Raw genomic sequence first — 13310 nt, 5'->3', positions numbered from 1 at the left:
GCTCAGAGCCTCTGCTCCAAACTAAGACTGATGTTGGCTTTCCAGGGTGATCCTGGAAAACATCTGATGGGTTTTTCTGGAATGGAATGCAAAGGCACAGAATCCCTGAATGCCACCAAATCTACTTTCTGTTTCTGTTTCTATGGATTTGTCTATTCTGGACATTTCATGTAAATGGAATCAGACAATATGTGATCTTTGATGTCAGGCTTCATTCATTTAGCACAGTGTTTTCAAGCTTCATCCATGTTGTAGCATGTATCAGTAGTTCATTCCTTTTTATTGTGGAATACTATTCCATTGTGTGGATATACCACATTTTGTTTAACTGTTCAACAGTTGATGGACATTTGGGTTGTTTCCACTTTTGGGCTATTATGAATAATGCTGCTATGAACGATTCTGTCTGGACGTATGTTTTCAAGTCACTTGAGGACATACCTAGGGGTGGAATTCTTCGGTCATATGGTAACTCTATACTTAACATTTTGAGGAAATGCCACACTGTTTTCCAAAATGACTATACCATTTTACAATCCCACCAGCATTGTATGAGGGTTCCAATTTCTCCACATCTTCATCAACACTTGTTATTGTCTGTCTCTTTTTTCTTTTTTTTACTTTAGTCATCCTGTGAGTGTGATGTGGTATCTCATTGTGGTTTTATGTTATTTATTTATTTTTTTTGGCCGTGCCACCTATCTTGCGGGATTTTAGTCCCCCAGCAAGGGATCAAACCCGTGCCCCCTGCAGTGGAAGTTGAGCCCTAACCACTGGACCGCCAGGGAATTCCCCTCATTGTGGTTTTGATTTGCATTTCCCTAACGACTAATGATGCTGAGCACCTCTTCATGTGCTTATTGGTATTTGCATATCTTCTTTGGAGAAATATCTATTCAAATTCATTGCCCATCTTTCAATTGGGTTTTCTTTTAGTGTGAAGTCATCTACTACTGGATATCTGATTTGCAAATATTTTCTCCCATTCTTTTTACTTTATTGACAGTATCCTTTGGAACACCGTAATTTTTAATTTGGATGAAGTCCAATCTGTCTATTTTTTGTTATCGTTCCTTGTGCTTTTTGGTGCCTCCAACTATTGTTGTTGAATTGTCTATTTCTCCCTTTAATTCTGTCAGTTTTGCTTCGTGTATCTTGGGGTTCCGTTGTTAGGTGCATTGTTTGTATGCAAATTGCTTCTTTTTGAAAATGTATCCTCCATTTAAAAAGAAAAAGATAGCCCACAGCTCTGGCAAACAGCGTAGCTTGCTTCTGACCTCTTTTCTTCCCAGTTCTGGTCACTCTTAGTTTGAATCCTGTCCCAGCCAAGAGACTAGCCAGTATCAATTCAGGAGCAAAGCAAACCAGCTAAGATGCTCTCTGCTCAGCAACCAGGGCCTTGAAAAGTGGGGCCTCAGGGTGCCCTTGATGCTCTTCTGTCTGCCCTGAGCCCTCCCTCTCCCCAGGCCCCCTCGCGCAGGGCTGGGCCTAGTCTGTGGTTCTTAGTGCTGGAAGGTGGGGGCAGGAGTCGTCAGGTGACTCTCTATCCCCCCAGAATGATGCCATCAATCCCGAGGACTTCCCAGAATCCGTCTACAAGAGTTTCCTCATGAACCTTTGTCCTCGGCCAGAAATAGATGAGATCTTCACTTCCTAGTGAGCTTCTTGGGCTGGGCTGGTCTCGGGGAAGGGGTGGTGGCTAAAATTCCCACCTGCCATGCTGACAATTAGGTAGCGTCGCTGGAGAAGAGGGTTGTCCCAGCTCCCACCACACACAGCCCCGCGCCCAGCCCAGGGGATATAGAGGGGACCTGTGCTCCTCTCTTTGGCCTGCAGCCACGCCAAGGCCAAACCCTACATGACTAAGGAGCACCTGGCCAAATTCATCAACCAGAAACAGCGCGACTCCAGGCTCAACTCCCTGCTGTTCCCGCCTGTGCGGCCTGACCAGGTGCAGGGCCTCATCGACAAGTACGAGCCCAGAGGCGTCAACGTGCAGAGGGGTGAGGACAAGGGAACTTCTGACCCTCCACGGTCCTCTCCGGTCCTGGCAGCTGGGCTGCTGCCCTGACAACCACCCCTGTCCCCCAGGCCAGCTGTCCCCCGAGGGCATGGTATGGTTTCTCTGTGGGCCAGAGAACAGCGTGCTGGCCCAGGACAAGCTGCTGCTGCACCACGACATGACGCAGCCGCTCAACCATTACTTCATCAACTCCTCCCACAACACCTACCTGACAGGTGGGCCCTGGCGACCTCACTGCCAACCTCCCCTTTTACGGGGGCTGTTTCTGCTACCTGAATCCCCTGCAGGGGTTGCCCCCGGGCTGCCCACTATGGAGTGAGGCAGGGCAGAGCTGGACTGCCCTTGAGTGAAGCCCCCGTCCCTCGCCCCTCCTCTGGCTCAGCCGGCCAGTTCTCAGGCCTTTCCTCTGCGGAGATGTACCGCCAGGTGCTGCTGGCGGGCTGCCGCTGCGTGGAGCTGGACTGCTGGAAGGGGAAGCCCCCTGATGAGGAGCCCATTATCACCCACGGCTTCACCATGACCACAGACATCTATTTCAAGGTGAGACTCGTCGTGTGGGGGCTGGTGGCAGCGGCACTAGGGAAGGGCCCTGGGCCATGAGCTTTTTGGGGTTGGGGGGAGTGAGGCCAGAGAGGAGGGATGGCTGGGAGGCCTTGGACCAGTGTGGGTACTAGAGAGGACCAGAAGAGACACAGGGCCAAGAGTGGCCCTCCAATTCTATGTGTGTGTTGAAACTGGGGAGCGGGGAAGGGCGCCGCTGAGGGAGGGGAAGCCTGGAGGCACAGCACTGACCTCCCCACGGGGTCCCCTTCTCCTCCAGGAAGCAATTGAAGCTATTGCAGAAAGTGCCTTTAAGACCTCCCCTTATCCGGTCATCCTGTCGTTTGAAAACCACGTGGACTCGTGCGTATCCAGGCCATCCAGCCTCATTCTCTACCCTGTCCCCATCTCCCGCCTGCAGCTGCCCTCCCCACAACTGTCCCCAGCCTCTAGCCATGCCTTCTGGCTCTTTTCCCGGTCTCAACACAATCTCCTTGGGACCCCAGGCTCTCCTGCCTGCGTCCCTGCCTCCCCAACATCTTGAGCCCCTGATCTGGGTCATCAGGGGGCACAAAAAGATGGACAAGAGGGTGGAGTGGAGCCGCTGAACCACACCCACTTCTGCTCCCTGCAGACCCCGCCAACAGGCTAAGATGGCCGAGTACTGCCGAACGATATTTGGGGATATGCTGCTCACAGAGCCACTGGAAAAGTTCCCAGTGAGTGGACTTCACTGTGGGGCATCTGGGTCTGAGGGCTGGGGAGCCAGGGCAGGGTGCCAGGTTAAGGAGGCAGATCTCCCCAGAGGATGCTGGGGTTCATTTGGGAGGACGCGGGGCTGGGGTCCAATCATCTACCACGTGTTAGGCACTGTGCTGGGCTTGGGGGGTATGTCAGTGGCAGAGGGGCAGTCCCAGCCTTCAGATCACTTACCCTCTAGTCAGGAGGCAGACAAGTAACCAGGCCATTACAACCAGTGGCTGCTATGAGAGTACCTGGGGCTCCATATCTGGTCTTCAGGATCAGGGAAGGCTTCCTGGAGGAGGTGATAGCTAAGCTGAAACCTGAGGGAAAGAATGGATTTATCTTGGTGAGAGTGGGGAAGGGTGTTCTAGGCAGGCTGAGTAGTTGAGAAAAGATCACTGAGGATCTGGGATAAGTTGGGTCAGGCAGGGGTTTAGCGCACGAGGTGGGAGTGATGAGAGGAGAGACTGGAGAGGTAGGCCTGGGGCAGGTGGGGCGTAGCTTGCCATGCAGGAACTTGGGCTACATCCTGAAGGTGAGGAGATAGTGCTGAGGACCCTCTCTCCTCTCCCACAGCTGAAACCAGGCATCCCCCTGCCCAGCCCTGAGGATCTCCGAGGCAAGATCCTCATCAAGAACAAGAAGAAACAGTTTTCTGGTCCCGCAGGCCCCAGCCAGGAGCCGGGTGGGGAGGCTGAGGGGAGCGGCCCACCCAATGTCCCTGTGGGTGAGGACACAGGTGAGTCGGCCTGGGAGGAGTAGGGGTGGCCGTGGAGGAGCATCTGGAATGGGAGAGAGGGGCTGGGCCTGGAGGGGAGAGCCAGCCTGGTGCGGGGGTCTCACCCGCCCCCAGTGCTGATGGAGCTGTATGTGGCAGTGTGGGCTGGTGAGGAAGGGGCTGAGCTGGAGGAGGAGGAGGTGGAAGAGGAAGAGGAGGAGTCGGGAAGCCTGGATGAAGAAGAGATGAAGAAGATGCAGTCAGATGAGGTGTGTGGGGAGCCCCGAGGCCCTTCTGCCAGCTCCACTGCAGAGCCCTCCAGGCGGGGGCATGGAACCGGGTCCCTGGGCTCTGAACTGGCCTCTTCCCCATCCTTCCCCCTTCTCCCTAGGGCACAGCGGGCCTGGAGGTGACGGCTTACAAGGAGATGTCCAGCCTAGTCAATTACGTCCAGCCCACCAAGTTCATCTCCTTCGAGTCCTCTGCCCGTGAGTTAGCATGCGGTGGTGGTAAGCTGGAAGTTAGGCTAGATTCAGGAGAAGGCCCTTAGGAAGCATGTCCTGATGCCAGAGCAGCCTGATGGGCGGGGGTGAGAGCGAGGCGGGTCCTCCCTCTCCTTGGGCTGGGGGCCCTGCTTATAAATACCCAGCAGAGGAGCCAGGCAAAGGCATGTTTAAGTGGCAGTGGCTCCCAGTGTCCCATCACTGTACTGAGAACTTGGCACCAAGCAGAATGCTCTGGAGTGTGTCGGTGACAGGCATTTACCAAGGGCCACCTCGGCCGGGCGGCCTGGGGCTCCTGCAGCTTCCTTCTGTGGCTGCCTGGGCATGAGAACTCCTGGGAGGGGGAGGAAGGCAAAGAAACCAGCCAGCGCACATCTGCCCCTTGTTCCCTTCCCTTTCTGAGTGCGTCCATGCTGTTTACCTTTATCTTCTCCGGACATGCGCGCAATGAGTTCCTCTCACCCTCTGTGCACAGCCCCGACACGAACACCTTTTTCTGTGTGCACTCTGCAGCACTGGCTCCTCAACCCTGAAGCCCCAGCCTGCACCCCCTCCCGTGCACCACCCTTGCTGTGCGCCTCTCACCCCTGCACCCTGCTCCCTGTGCATCACAGCGTGCTCCTGACCCCCGGGCTCGTCGCTGCATGTTTCCCACACCCTCTGAATCCACCCAGGGCATGTACCCCACCCCTTAGGACTCTGGCACGCACACCCCATCCCTGTGCGTATGTATCCACTGTGCGTACCCTTTACCTCCAGCACACACTGCTATCCACACAGATCTGCACATTCCCCACCCCGGGGGTGGCCCCTCAACCCTCAGCCCTTGGTGGAAACGCTAGGTTGGAGGCATCTCTGTGCTGGAGGGAGCCACGCCACAGGGGAGGGCAGGTCTGTGGGAGGGGACGGGCTGACGCGGACTCTCCTTCCTCTTTCTCCCCTACACAGAGAAGAACCGAAGTTATGTCATTTCCTCCTTCACGGAGCTCAAGGCTTACGACCTGCTCTCCAAGTCCTCAGTGCAGTTTGTGGAGTATCCTTGAGACCTCAGTAGCCAGGGTCCCTGGTGGGGTGGAGGGAAGGGGGAGGCCTGGGACGGGGCTCGCAGGGGGTCTGTGGGTCTTCCCGGTGCAGGTGGCTTTGCCGGCTCCTATACCCTGCGGCAGCTACAACAAGCGGCAGATGAGCCGCATCTACCCCAAGGGCACCCGCATGGACTCCTCCAACTACATGCCCCAGATGTTCTGGAATGCTGGTTGCCAGATGGTTGCTCTCAACTTCCAGACGATGGGTGAGGGCATGCTCAGGCCCTTAAGAACCTTCCCCTGCCCCTCCCACCTTTACCCCTTCCCTGGGGATGGGGGGGGTCTTTGGAACAGACCTGGGGGCGGGGGGTGCTGATGTTTATTTAGACTCTGGGCGCATGTGCATGTGTGTGAGCGTTTAGTGCATCAGCTCATGCCTATGTGACTGCACGTATACGAGTATGTCTGTGATGATGCCAGGGTGCTACCATGGGTTCTGGCTGCTCGGCCTGAGTGGGTCTGTGGGAACACCTGCTCCACTGGCCTCAACTCCCACTGTGAGCTTGAGGTCCGGTTGTGGCTTTGCTCCTGCTGACTCCAGGTTGCGGGCCCTTCCTGAGAGATGAGACCCTAAGGAACCAGGCTGGGACATGAGAAACCCTCATCCTCACGGTCCACCCAACCTCCCCATTTGCGAGACGGGAAAGGCTGGGAACTGTGGAAAGAGAGGCTGCGTGCAGACCCAGAGCCGGGCCGCCCTTCCTGAGTGCCCTTGTCCCCCCAGACCTGCCCATGCAGCAGAACATGGCGCTCTTTGAGTTCAACGGGCAGAGTGGCTACCTCCTCAAGCATGAGTTCATGCGTCGGTTGGACAAGCAGTTCAACCCCTTCTCGGTGGACCGCATCGACGTGGTGGTAGCCACGACCCTTTCCATTACGGCAAGGCCCTGAGGTGGACAAGTGGCCGGGAGGGCGGGGGTCTTGAGGAGAAAGACACAGGAGCCCCACTCCTCCATTCCCAACCCCCTCCCCTGATATCCCGAAAACTTCAGCCCCAGCCACTTCGTGCAGTAGCAAGTTGCCTTGGAAACTGCCTCCTCCTCAGCACTGGAGGCTGCCTCTTGGTCCCCATGGAAACCAAGGGGAAGGGCTGAGGCTGGGGTGGGGGAAGGGGAGGAGAGTGGGGCAGCAGGAGCCCCAGGTCCCGGGGGGAGGGCCCTGTTCCTTCCTCGCTGGGGAGGGAGGTGGGGAGGCCCACACCTCTTCCCTAAATGCTGGAAGCACCCTGGGTGCCAGAGCTTAGCTGTAACCCTTAAGCCACACAGCCTCTACTCTGTGGCCAGAATTGAATGGGGCTCTTCACAGTACCCAAGAATGGATGTTTCAGCTAGGGGGGCTGGAGGCCCTAAGTTCTGGGGAATGGCCTGGGTGGGGGAGCTGATGCTGGTCTCCCATGGGCCGCAACCTCCAGGTGATCTCTGGGCAGTTCCTGTCAGAACGCAGTGTGCGCACCTATGTGGAAGTGGAGCTGTTTGGCCTTCCTGGGGACCCCAAGAGGCGCTATCGCACCAAGCTGTCACCCAGTACCAATTCCATCAATCCTGTCTGGAAGGAGGAGCCCTTTGTCTTTGAGAAGGTGGGGTGGCTAGATCAGGGCAGGGGCTGCGATCTGTCCCTAGTTCTTGGTCTCTACTTGTAGAAGAGAAAATACATAAAAGGATTTCCTTGATCCTCCTCCTCTCCCCACCCCTCATCTGTGCCCTCCTGAGTATCAAGAGTCCAAAAACCAAGTTTACAGAAATTTACTTCGTGGGCCAGTTTTGTATGTGTGTGTACATGTGTGTATGTGCATGCTTGTTCATGTTATGATTAGAGGCAGAAATGTGAACTCCCAGACCAGGGTGCAGGGACCCAAGGAATCACGGGGGCCTTTTGCTCCCATTGGATACTTGTTGACAAAGCTTCCAAGGGCTGTCTGCACCAGGCCCCCTGGAGCCCTGGGCTGCATATCCAGCTCTCTGCCCTGTGTGGACCAGCCATGATATGAGCCGTTAGGATGTCTACGTGCGTGGCTTAGCGTGGGCCCTCTGTCCTCACCAAATCCAGTAAAGCCTGCCATGTTCTCACACTGACCCTAGATTTCTGGAATCAGGGAAGGGGGGCAGCTTGGCCACTCTCTCCCCTCTCCAGCTTGTCCTGTCCTGAACTCTCCCCAGATCTTGATGCCTGAGCTGGCCTCCCTCAGGGTGGCTGTGATGGAGGATGGCAACAAGTTTCTTGGACACCGCATCCTCCCCATCAATGCCCTGAATTCTGGTAAGGATAGGGGTTCTTCTTTGCTGTTCCCAGTGGGTCTGAGACCAAGACCAGCATCAGGATCCCGTCCAGAGGGTGGGGCAGCTTCAGGGAGGTGGCCTTGTCATGTTATCAGCCCGGGAAAGTGGGGCAGGAATAGTACCTCTCCAGGACACTGACAGAGGTGGTGACTCTGCCCACCCAACAGAATGTCTCTAATTCTCTGGAACTACTGGGGCAGTTTCCCAAGTAGCTGACACTTATTGGGCACTTAAAATGCTTTACGGGCTTATAACACTTTCTCACTTAATCCTAACAATAACCACATGAGGTAGAACCAGACTAAAGCTGGAAGTGTCGAGTACTGGGCTGCTGGTGAGCAGGGCTGGGCAGCAGTGGGCTCTGGCTCACTGGCCACTGGTCATGTCCCACAGGATACCACCATCTGTGCCTGCACAGTGAGAGCAACATGCCGCTCACCATGCCTGCGCTCTTTGTCTTCCTGGAGATGAAGGACTATGTACCTGACACCTGGGCAGGTGGGAGGCCCGTGGAACGCTGGAAGCCCCAGGGTGTCCATCCCCCCTCCTCTCTCCGCAAGCCAGCCTTCAGAGGGGGGGCAAGACAGGGTATCCTGGGGTAGGTGAGGATAGGGGAGGCTCCCAGGTACATCTCCTTACCAGGCCCACCATGTCCCTGTGCACCCAGATCTCACGGTGGCCCTCGCCAATCCCATCAAGTTCTTCAGTGCCCATGATAAGAAGTCTGTGAAGCTCAAGGAAGCCATGGGAGGCCTGCCTGAGGTCTGTGTTGTCAGGTCCTCTGCCAGGGGCCCCCACAAGCTGCACCCTCTCTGTGGGAAGATGAGGGAGGGGGCAGAGTCCAGGGCACAGGGAGAGAGGCATCTTCCTAACACGCTCTCCCTACACAGAATCCCTTCCCTCTCGGGGGTCCAGTTGCCCGCCAGGTCAATGGGGCATCGGCTCCAACGAGCAACGGGTCAGCAGGTACGCACTGCGGGGTCCCCCCACCTACCGGAAGGGTCTCGACTTCTCCGCTGCACCGGTAGGCACATCCCAGACGGGCGGCAGTTCTTTATAAAAACAAAAACAACCCCGAAAACTTTCACCTGGGGAGGGAACGGCTGCATGTGAAGCCTCGGGTTGGGCAGTGCGCAGTATGGGGCCCGCACCGCCACCCGCGGGAGGCGGGGGAGCGGCCGAGCCGAGGGCACCGGAGAGCCTCTCCTTTGGCTCTTGCAGCAGACGGGGCCAAGGCCAGGGAGGAGGCCACGAAAGAAGCTGCGGGTAAGGCCTGCTGAGACCGAGTGACGTTGGGGTCGAGCCCGGGGAGGGTCCGGGACTCGGGGTGGGGGGCGGTTCCCGGGGGGCGCGCGCCTCACCCCTGCCGCAGCAGAGCCGCGGACCGCCAGCCTGGAGGAGCTGCGGGAGCTGAAGGGCGTCGTGAAGCTGCAGCGGCGGCACGAGAAGGAGCTGCGGGAGCTGGAGCGGCGCGGGGCGCGGCGCTGGGAGGAGCTGCTGCAGAGGGGCGCGGCGCAGCGGGCCGAGTTCGGGCCGCCGGGCGCTGGGGGCGGCGGCGAGGGCCGGGGCCGCAAGCTCGGCCCGGGGAAAGGCTCCCGCAAAAAGAGGTAAGGGCGGCGGAGGCATCCTGCCCCCCGCGGCTCGGGCTCGGGCGTCCTGGGGCTCACGGCTTGTCCCCACATGGCCTCCGCAGGACCCCGCCGGGCGAGGACCCCGCCGGGGCGGCGCCGGCCGAAGGCCCCGAGGGCGCGGACGCGCGTCTGCGAGAGCTGAGGGACAGGCTGGAGCTGGAGCTGCTGCAGCAGGGCGAGGAGCAGTGCGAGTGTGTCCTGAGGCGCAGGGAGCAGCAAGTGGCCGAGGTGCCAGCGTGGGGGAGGGGAGGGAGCGACGGCCCGACCGACCCCACACCCTCCGCACAGCCAAGGGCATCTCTTCCGTCTTAGCTTAGCCGCTCCTTCCTCTCCCTCAGCAAATGACCAAGATGATGGAGCTGGCCAGAGAGAGACAGGCTGCAGAGCTGAAGACCCTCAAGGAGACTTTGGAGACGTATGCCTCCCTCCCTTCTTCGCCTGACTCTTACCTCCCAGGAGGGCCCAAGCCGCAGGAAGCATCTTCCTGATGCCCGTTTCTCTGCAGTGACACCAAAGAGATGAAGAAAAAGCTGGAGGCCAAGAGGCTGGAGCGGATCCAGGCCATGATGAAGGTCACCACAGACAAGATGGCTCAGGAGAGGTGAGCCCTGGAGGGGAGGCGCAGGACTCAAACTCCAGGCCCAGTGCTGAGCAGGAACCACACTGGGTGGGAAGGGGCCTTCCTACAAGTGGGTCCTGACTTGCTTCCCAGAGATGTGCCTGTCTCCTGGTTCTGGAAAGTTAATTCTACTTCCGTCACCTCTGATCAGAGAATGTCCTCCTTAGGCAAAACACAGATGCCACCACTATTTGAGGACAGAGGAGAATTTAAGGGAAAATCAAGTGTGTAAAGAGGGAGGTGAAACCTTGGGAGAGCTGATTCCCACCTGCACTTTCCCATGCATGCCTTGAAGAACAGTGCGTTTTAGTGAGGAAGGCCTTCCCTCAAAGGGCCCCCAGGGCTCCCAATATCTCCTTAGATCCTCCTTGGGTCCCCATGCTTACCCCTCTGGCTGGGTCCCAGACCAGACATAGATGCATGCCAGCCACAGAGGGTGGATGTTCTCATGTTGCCTACACCCTGTGGAGACTTTGTCTCATCCAGCTCTTCCCAGGGGCCTCCTGCCCTCTCTGAAACTCTGATCACCCCAACAGGTTGAAGAGAGAGATTAACAACTCCCACATCCAGGAGGTGGTGCAGGTCATCAAGCAGGTGTGTAAGAGCTGTGCCCTTCCCAAACACACGCTCTCTCTCTGAGGGAAGGGGTGGCCCCAAGGCCTTTACTTTGCCCTTAGGAGATGCACTGTTTAGAGTGGCCCCCCAGCTAGGGATGGGGGGGAGAGGCAATAGAGGGGAGGGGCTTCCCCTAGGCCATCCAGGGTTCTGGCCTTTGTGCAGAGGTTGGGATACCAGCCTAAAGGAGTCTGTCTTTGGCCAGCTGCCCTCGATGGAAATGATATGGGCCAGCTGGCCAAGAGGAGGTGGGATTGGGGTGGGTGGGTAAGAGGGAGCAAGGGGGCTTCCAGAGTCAGGCTTCCAGGGAGTCAGAAGAGGAAGGAAAGCCCTGTGGAGAATGGCCCTAAAGCTCCCTGGGGATTACTAACAACAGTAACAGAGCTACCAGCTCCTGAGTCCTGACCTTGTGCAGGCACTAAGCCGGGTGCTTCACATGAACTGTCTCAGATAATCCTTCACAATCCAGCAAGACAGGTACTATTATCCTCATTTTACAAATTAAAAAACAAAACAAAACAAACAAAAACCCCAACTTTTCAAAGGTTAAGGAATTTGTCCAAAGGCTCACAGCTGGTTAACTGGGATTGTAGCTGGATTTCACCCCAGATTGCCTGCCTATGCTGTCCTGATTCTCTGTCTCTCACTCCTGCCCAGATGACGGACAACCTGGAGAGGCACCAGGAGAAGCTGGAAGAGAAGCAGGCAGCCTGCCTGGAACAGATCCGGGAGATGGAAAAGCAGGTGACGGGGGGACCACTACCCTGGCCCACAGCAGAGCTGGCCTGGCTCCAGGGTGTAAAGGGACCCAGCTCCGGGGAGCTGCCAGTCAAGAGGTGGGTGGTGGTGGGGGACTCGCCCCTCTCCAGGGGGTCAGGGCTCTGATTCCCAGGGGATCATGAGGCAGCTCTGCAGATCTCTTTGCTTGGTTGGCATTCCCTCTCCTGAAAGACCCCCTGATGGGCTCCACTACCCCCACCTCCCACCCTGATCTCCTGGGAGGTCTGAACAAACCAGGCATCTCCTGGTTCCACTGTTCAGGCGAGAAAGAGTGGGCAGGTGGCCCATCCTGAGCCAGGGGGTGGTCCTTGCTGTCCCCACAGTTCCAGCAGGAGGCGCTGGCAGAGTACGAGGCCAAGATGAAGGGCCTGGAGGTGGAAGTAAAGGAGTCGGTGAGGACCTGCCTCAGGGCCTGCTTGCCCTCTGCGGAGGAGGACAAGCCTGAGAGGACCTACAGGGTCTCCAGGGGGCTGTGTGAGCAGGATGCCCTCACAGAGAAGACAGACGCCCAGGAGAGCCTCCTCTGATGCCCCCATGCCCTTGGGACGTTCTGCAAGGACATTCACCCTTCTCTGGGATGTGGGTCCATTCCCCCTGGAGGAAAGGGCCCCAGCACTGTGAAGCTGCGGGAAGCTGGAGCTCCCTTGGACACTGGAGCCCCTTTCTCAACAGCCAGGCTAAGTAGGAGGCAGGAACCAGGCCATCTGGGGCCCATCTGGGGCCTGGAGGTCCTCTCCAAGCCAACATCCTGCTCCTCCTGCTTCCCCTTCCCCTCTGAATAAGTGTCTGTCACATGTTTGTTGAGGGCAAAAGAATATGAACTTGGAGGCAGGAAATGCGGTCCTGGCCCCACTCTGCATTTCCTAGTGTGCCACTCTGGACTCAGTTTCCTCACCTGGAGGGTTAGGCCTGGCCACCTGGAACCTCCACTCCATCACCTGTAGTTCAAGCAGGTCCAAACTCCAAACTCTCCTGCCATAAGGCGGGCAGCTCACCCTGGCTTCTAGGCCCCATCTCGGGCTTGCCCTGAGTTGGCCTCATTGTCAGCTCCCTGATACAGAGTCCAGCACTTCCTTCCAGCTCCCTGGGGACAGCTGCTCCCAGGATCCCAGGCTAAGGTGGCTTCCCTGCCTCCTGCCCTTGGGGGTTGGGAGGCTGATGTGGAAAAGCGGCCTCAGCTGTGTGGCCCTCAGGCCACTGAGACAACTGGGGCTGGGGGTGAGGGGAGAAGGATGGCCTTTTGTGCACTCTCCCACCCAGAGCCCAGCCACACCTTTTACTAGGCCTGGGGGGTACTTCCCAGCATGTGCCCCTGCTCAGACTGTCTGACAAGGTCAGCACCATTTTCTCTCCTGACTTTATGAGGTTTATTTATTTTTCTCTTTCTTACTCCTACTAAAGAACCCTGTCTCAAGATTTCCTGCCTAAGCCTGGCCTCTGTTCTACAGCTAAGAAAGGGGGGGCAGGGCTTCCCTGGTGACACAGTGGTTAAGAATCCGCCTGCCAGTGCAGGGGACACGGGTTCGAGCCTTGGTCCGGGAAGATCCCACAGGCCGCGGAACACCTAAGCCCGTGCGCCACAACTACTGAGCCTGCGCTCTAGAGCCCTCGAGTCACAACTACTGAAGCCCGAGCACCTCCAGCCCGTGCTCCGCAACAAGAGAAGCCACCGCAATGAGAAGCCCGCCCACCGCAACTAGAGAAAGCCCGCGCGCAGCAACGAAGACCCAACACAGCCAAAAATAAATAAAAGAAATGGGGGGGGGGCAGTGGAGT

At 57.4% G+C, this 13310-nt stretch overlaps 1 protein-coding gene across 11 annotated transcripts in view; it reads left to right on the top strand.

Annotated features, from left to right (window-relative positions):
* Positions 1 to 12799, top strand: part of PLCB2 (phospholipase C beta 2) — a 31504-nt gene extending 18705 nt beyond the window's left edge. For 5 of the 11 annotated variants that reach the window (XM_082450690.1, XM_082450685.1, XM_082450691.1 and 2 more), the window contains 25 exons: positions 1556 to 1656; positions 1837 to 2003; positions 2092 to 2238; positions 2406 to 2563; positions 2844 to 2926; positions 3198 to 3282; positions 3884 to 4046; positions 4185 to 4294; positions 4417 to 4513; positions 5477 to 5561; positions 5695 to 5819; positions 6338 to 6492; positions 7025 to 7189; positions 7770 to 7869; positions 8283 to 8387; positions 8557 to 8651; positions 8780 to 8855; positions 9111 to 9155; positions 9262 to 9496; positions 9583 to 9748; positions 9859 to 9935; positions 10026 to 10121; positions 10676 to 10733; positions 11412 to 11498; positions 11858 to 12799. In XM_082450690.1, coding sequence (XP_082306816.1) covers positions 1556 to 1656; positions 1837 to 2003; positions 2092 to 2238; positions 2406 to 2563; positions 2844 to 2926; positions 3198 to 3282; positions 3884 to 4046; positions 4185 to 4294; positions 4417 to 4513; positions 5477 to 5561; positions 5695 to 5819; positions 6338 to 6492; positions 7025 to 7189; positions 7770 to 7869; positions 8283 to 8387; positions 8557 to 8651; positions 8780 to 8855; positions 9111 to 9155; positions 9262 to 9496; positions 9583 to 9748; positions 9859 to 9935; positions 10026 to 10121; positions 10676 to 10733; positions 11412 to 11498; positions 11858 to 12061 — 2985 coding nt within the window. In that variant the 3' untranslated portion in view covers positions 12062 to 12799. The other 6 variants (XM_082450689.1, XR_014260853.1, XR_014260854.1 and 3 more) reach the window with 6 other exon arrangements.
* The last annotated feature ends 511 nt before the right edge of the window (positions 12800 to 13310 follow it).

This window comes from Balaenoptera physalus (genome assembly GCF_965194825.1).
Source record: "Balaenoptera physalus genome assembly, chromosome: 2".
Lineage (NCBI taxonomy): Eukaryota > Metazoa > Chordata > Mammalia > Artiodactyla > Balaenopteridae > Balaenoptera > Balaenoptera physalus.
The sequence above is the reverse complement of the archived record's forward strand: the minus strand, read 5'-3'. Positions and strand labels throughout refer to the sequence as shown.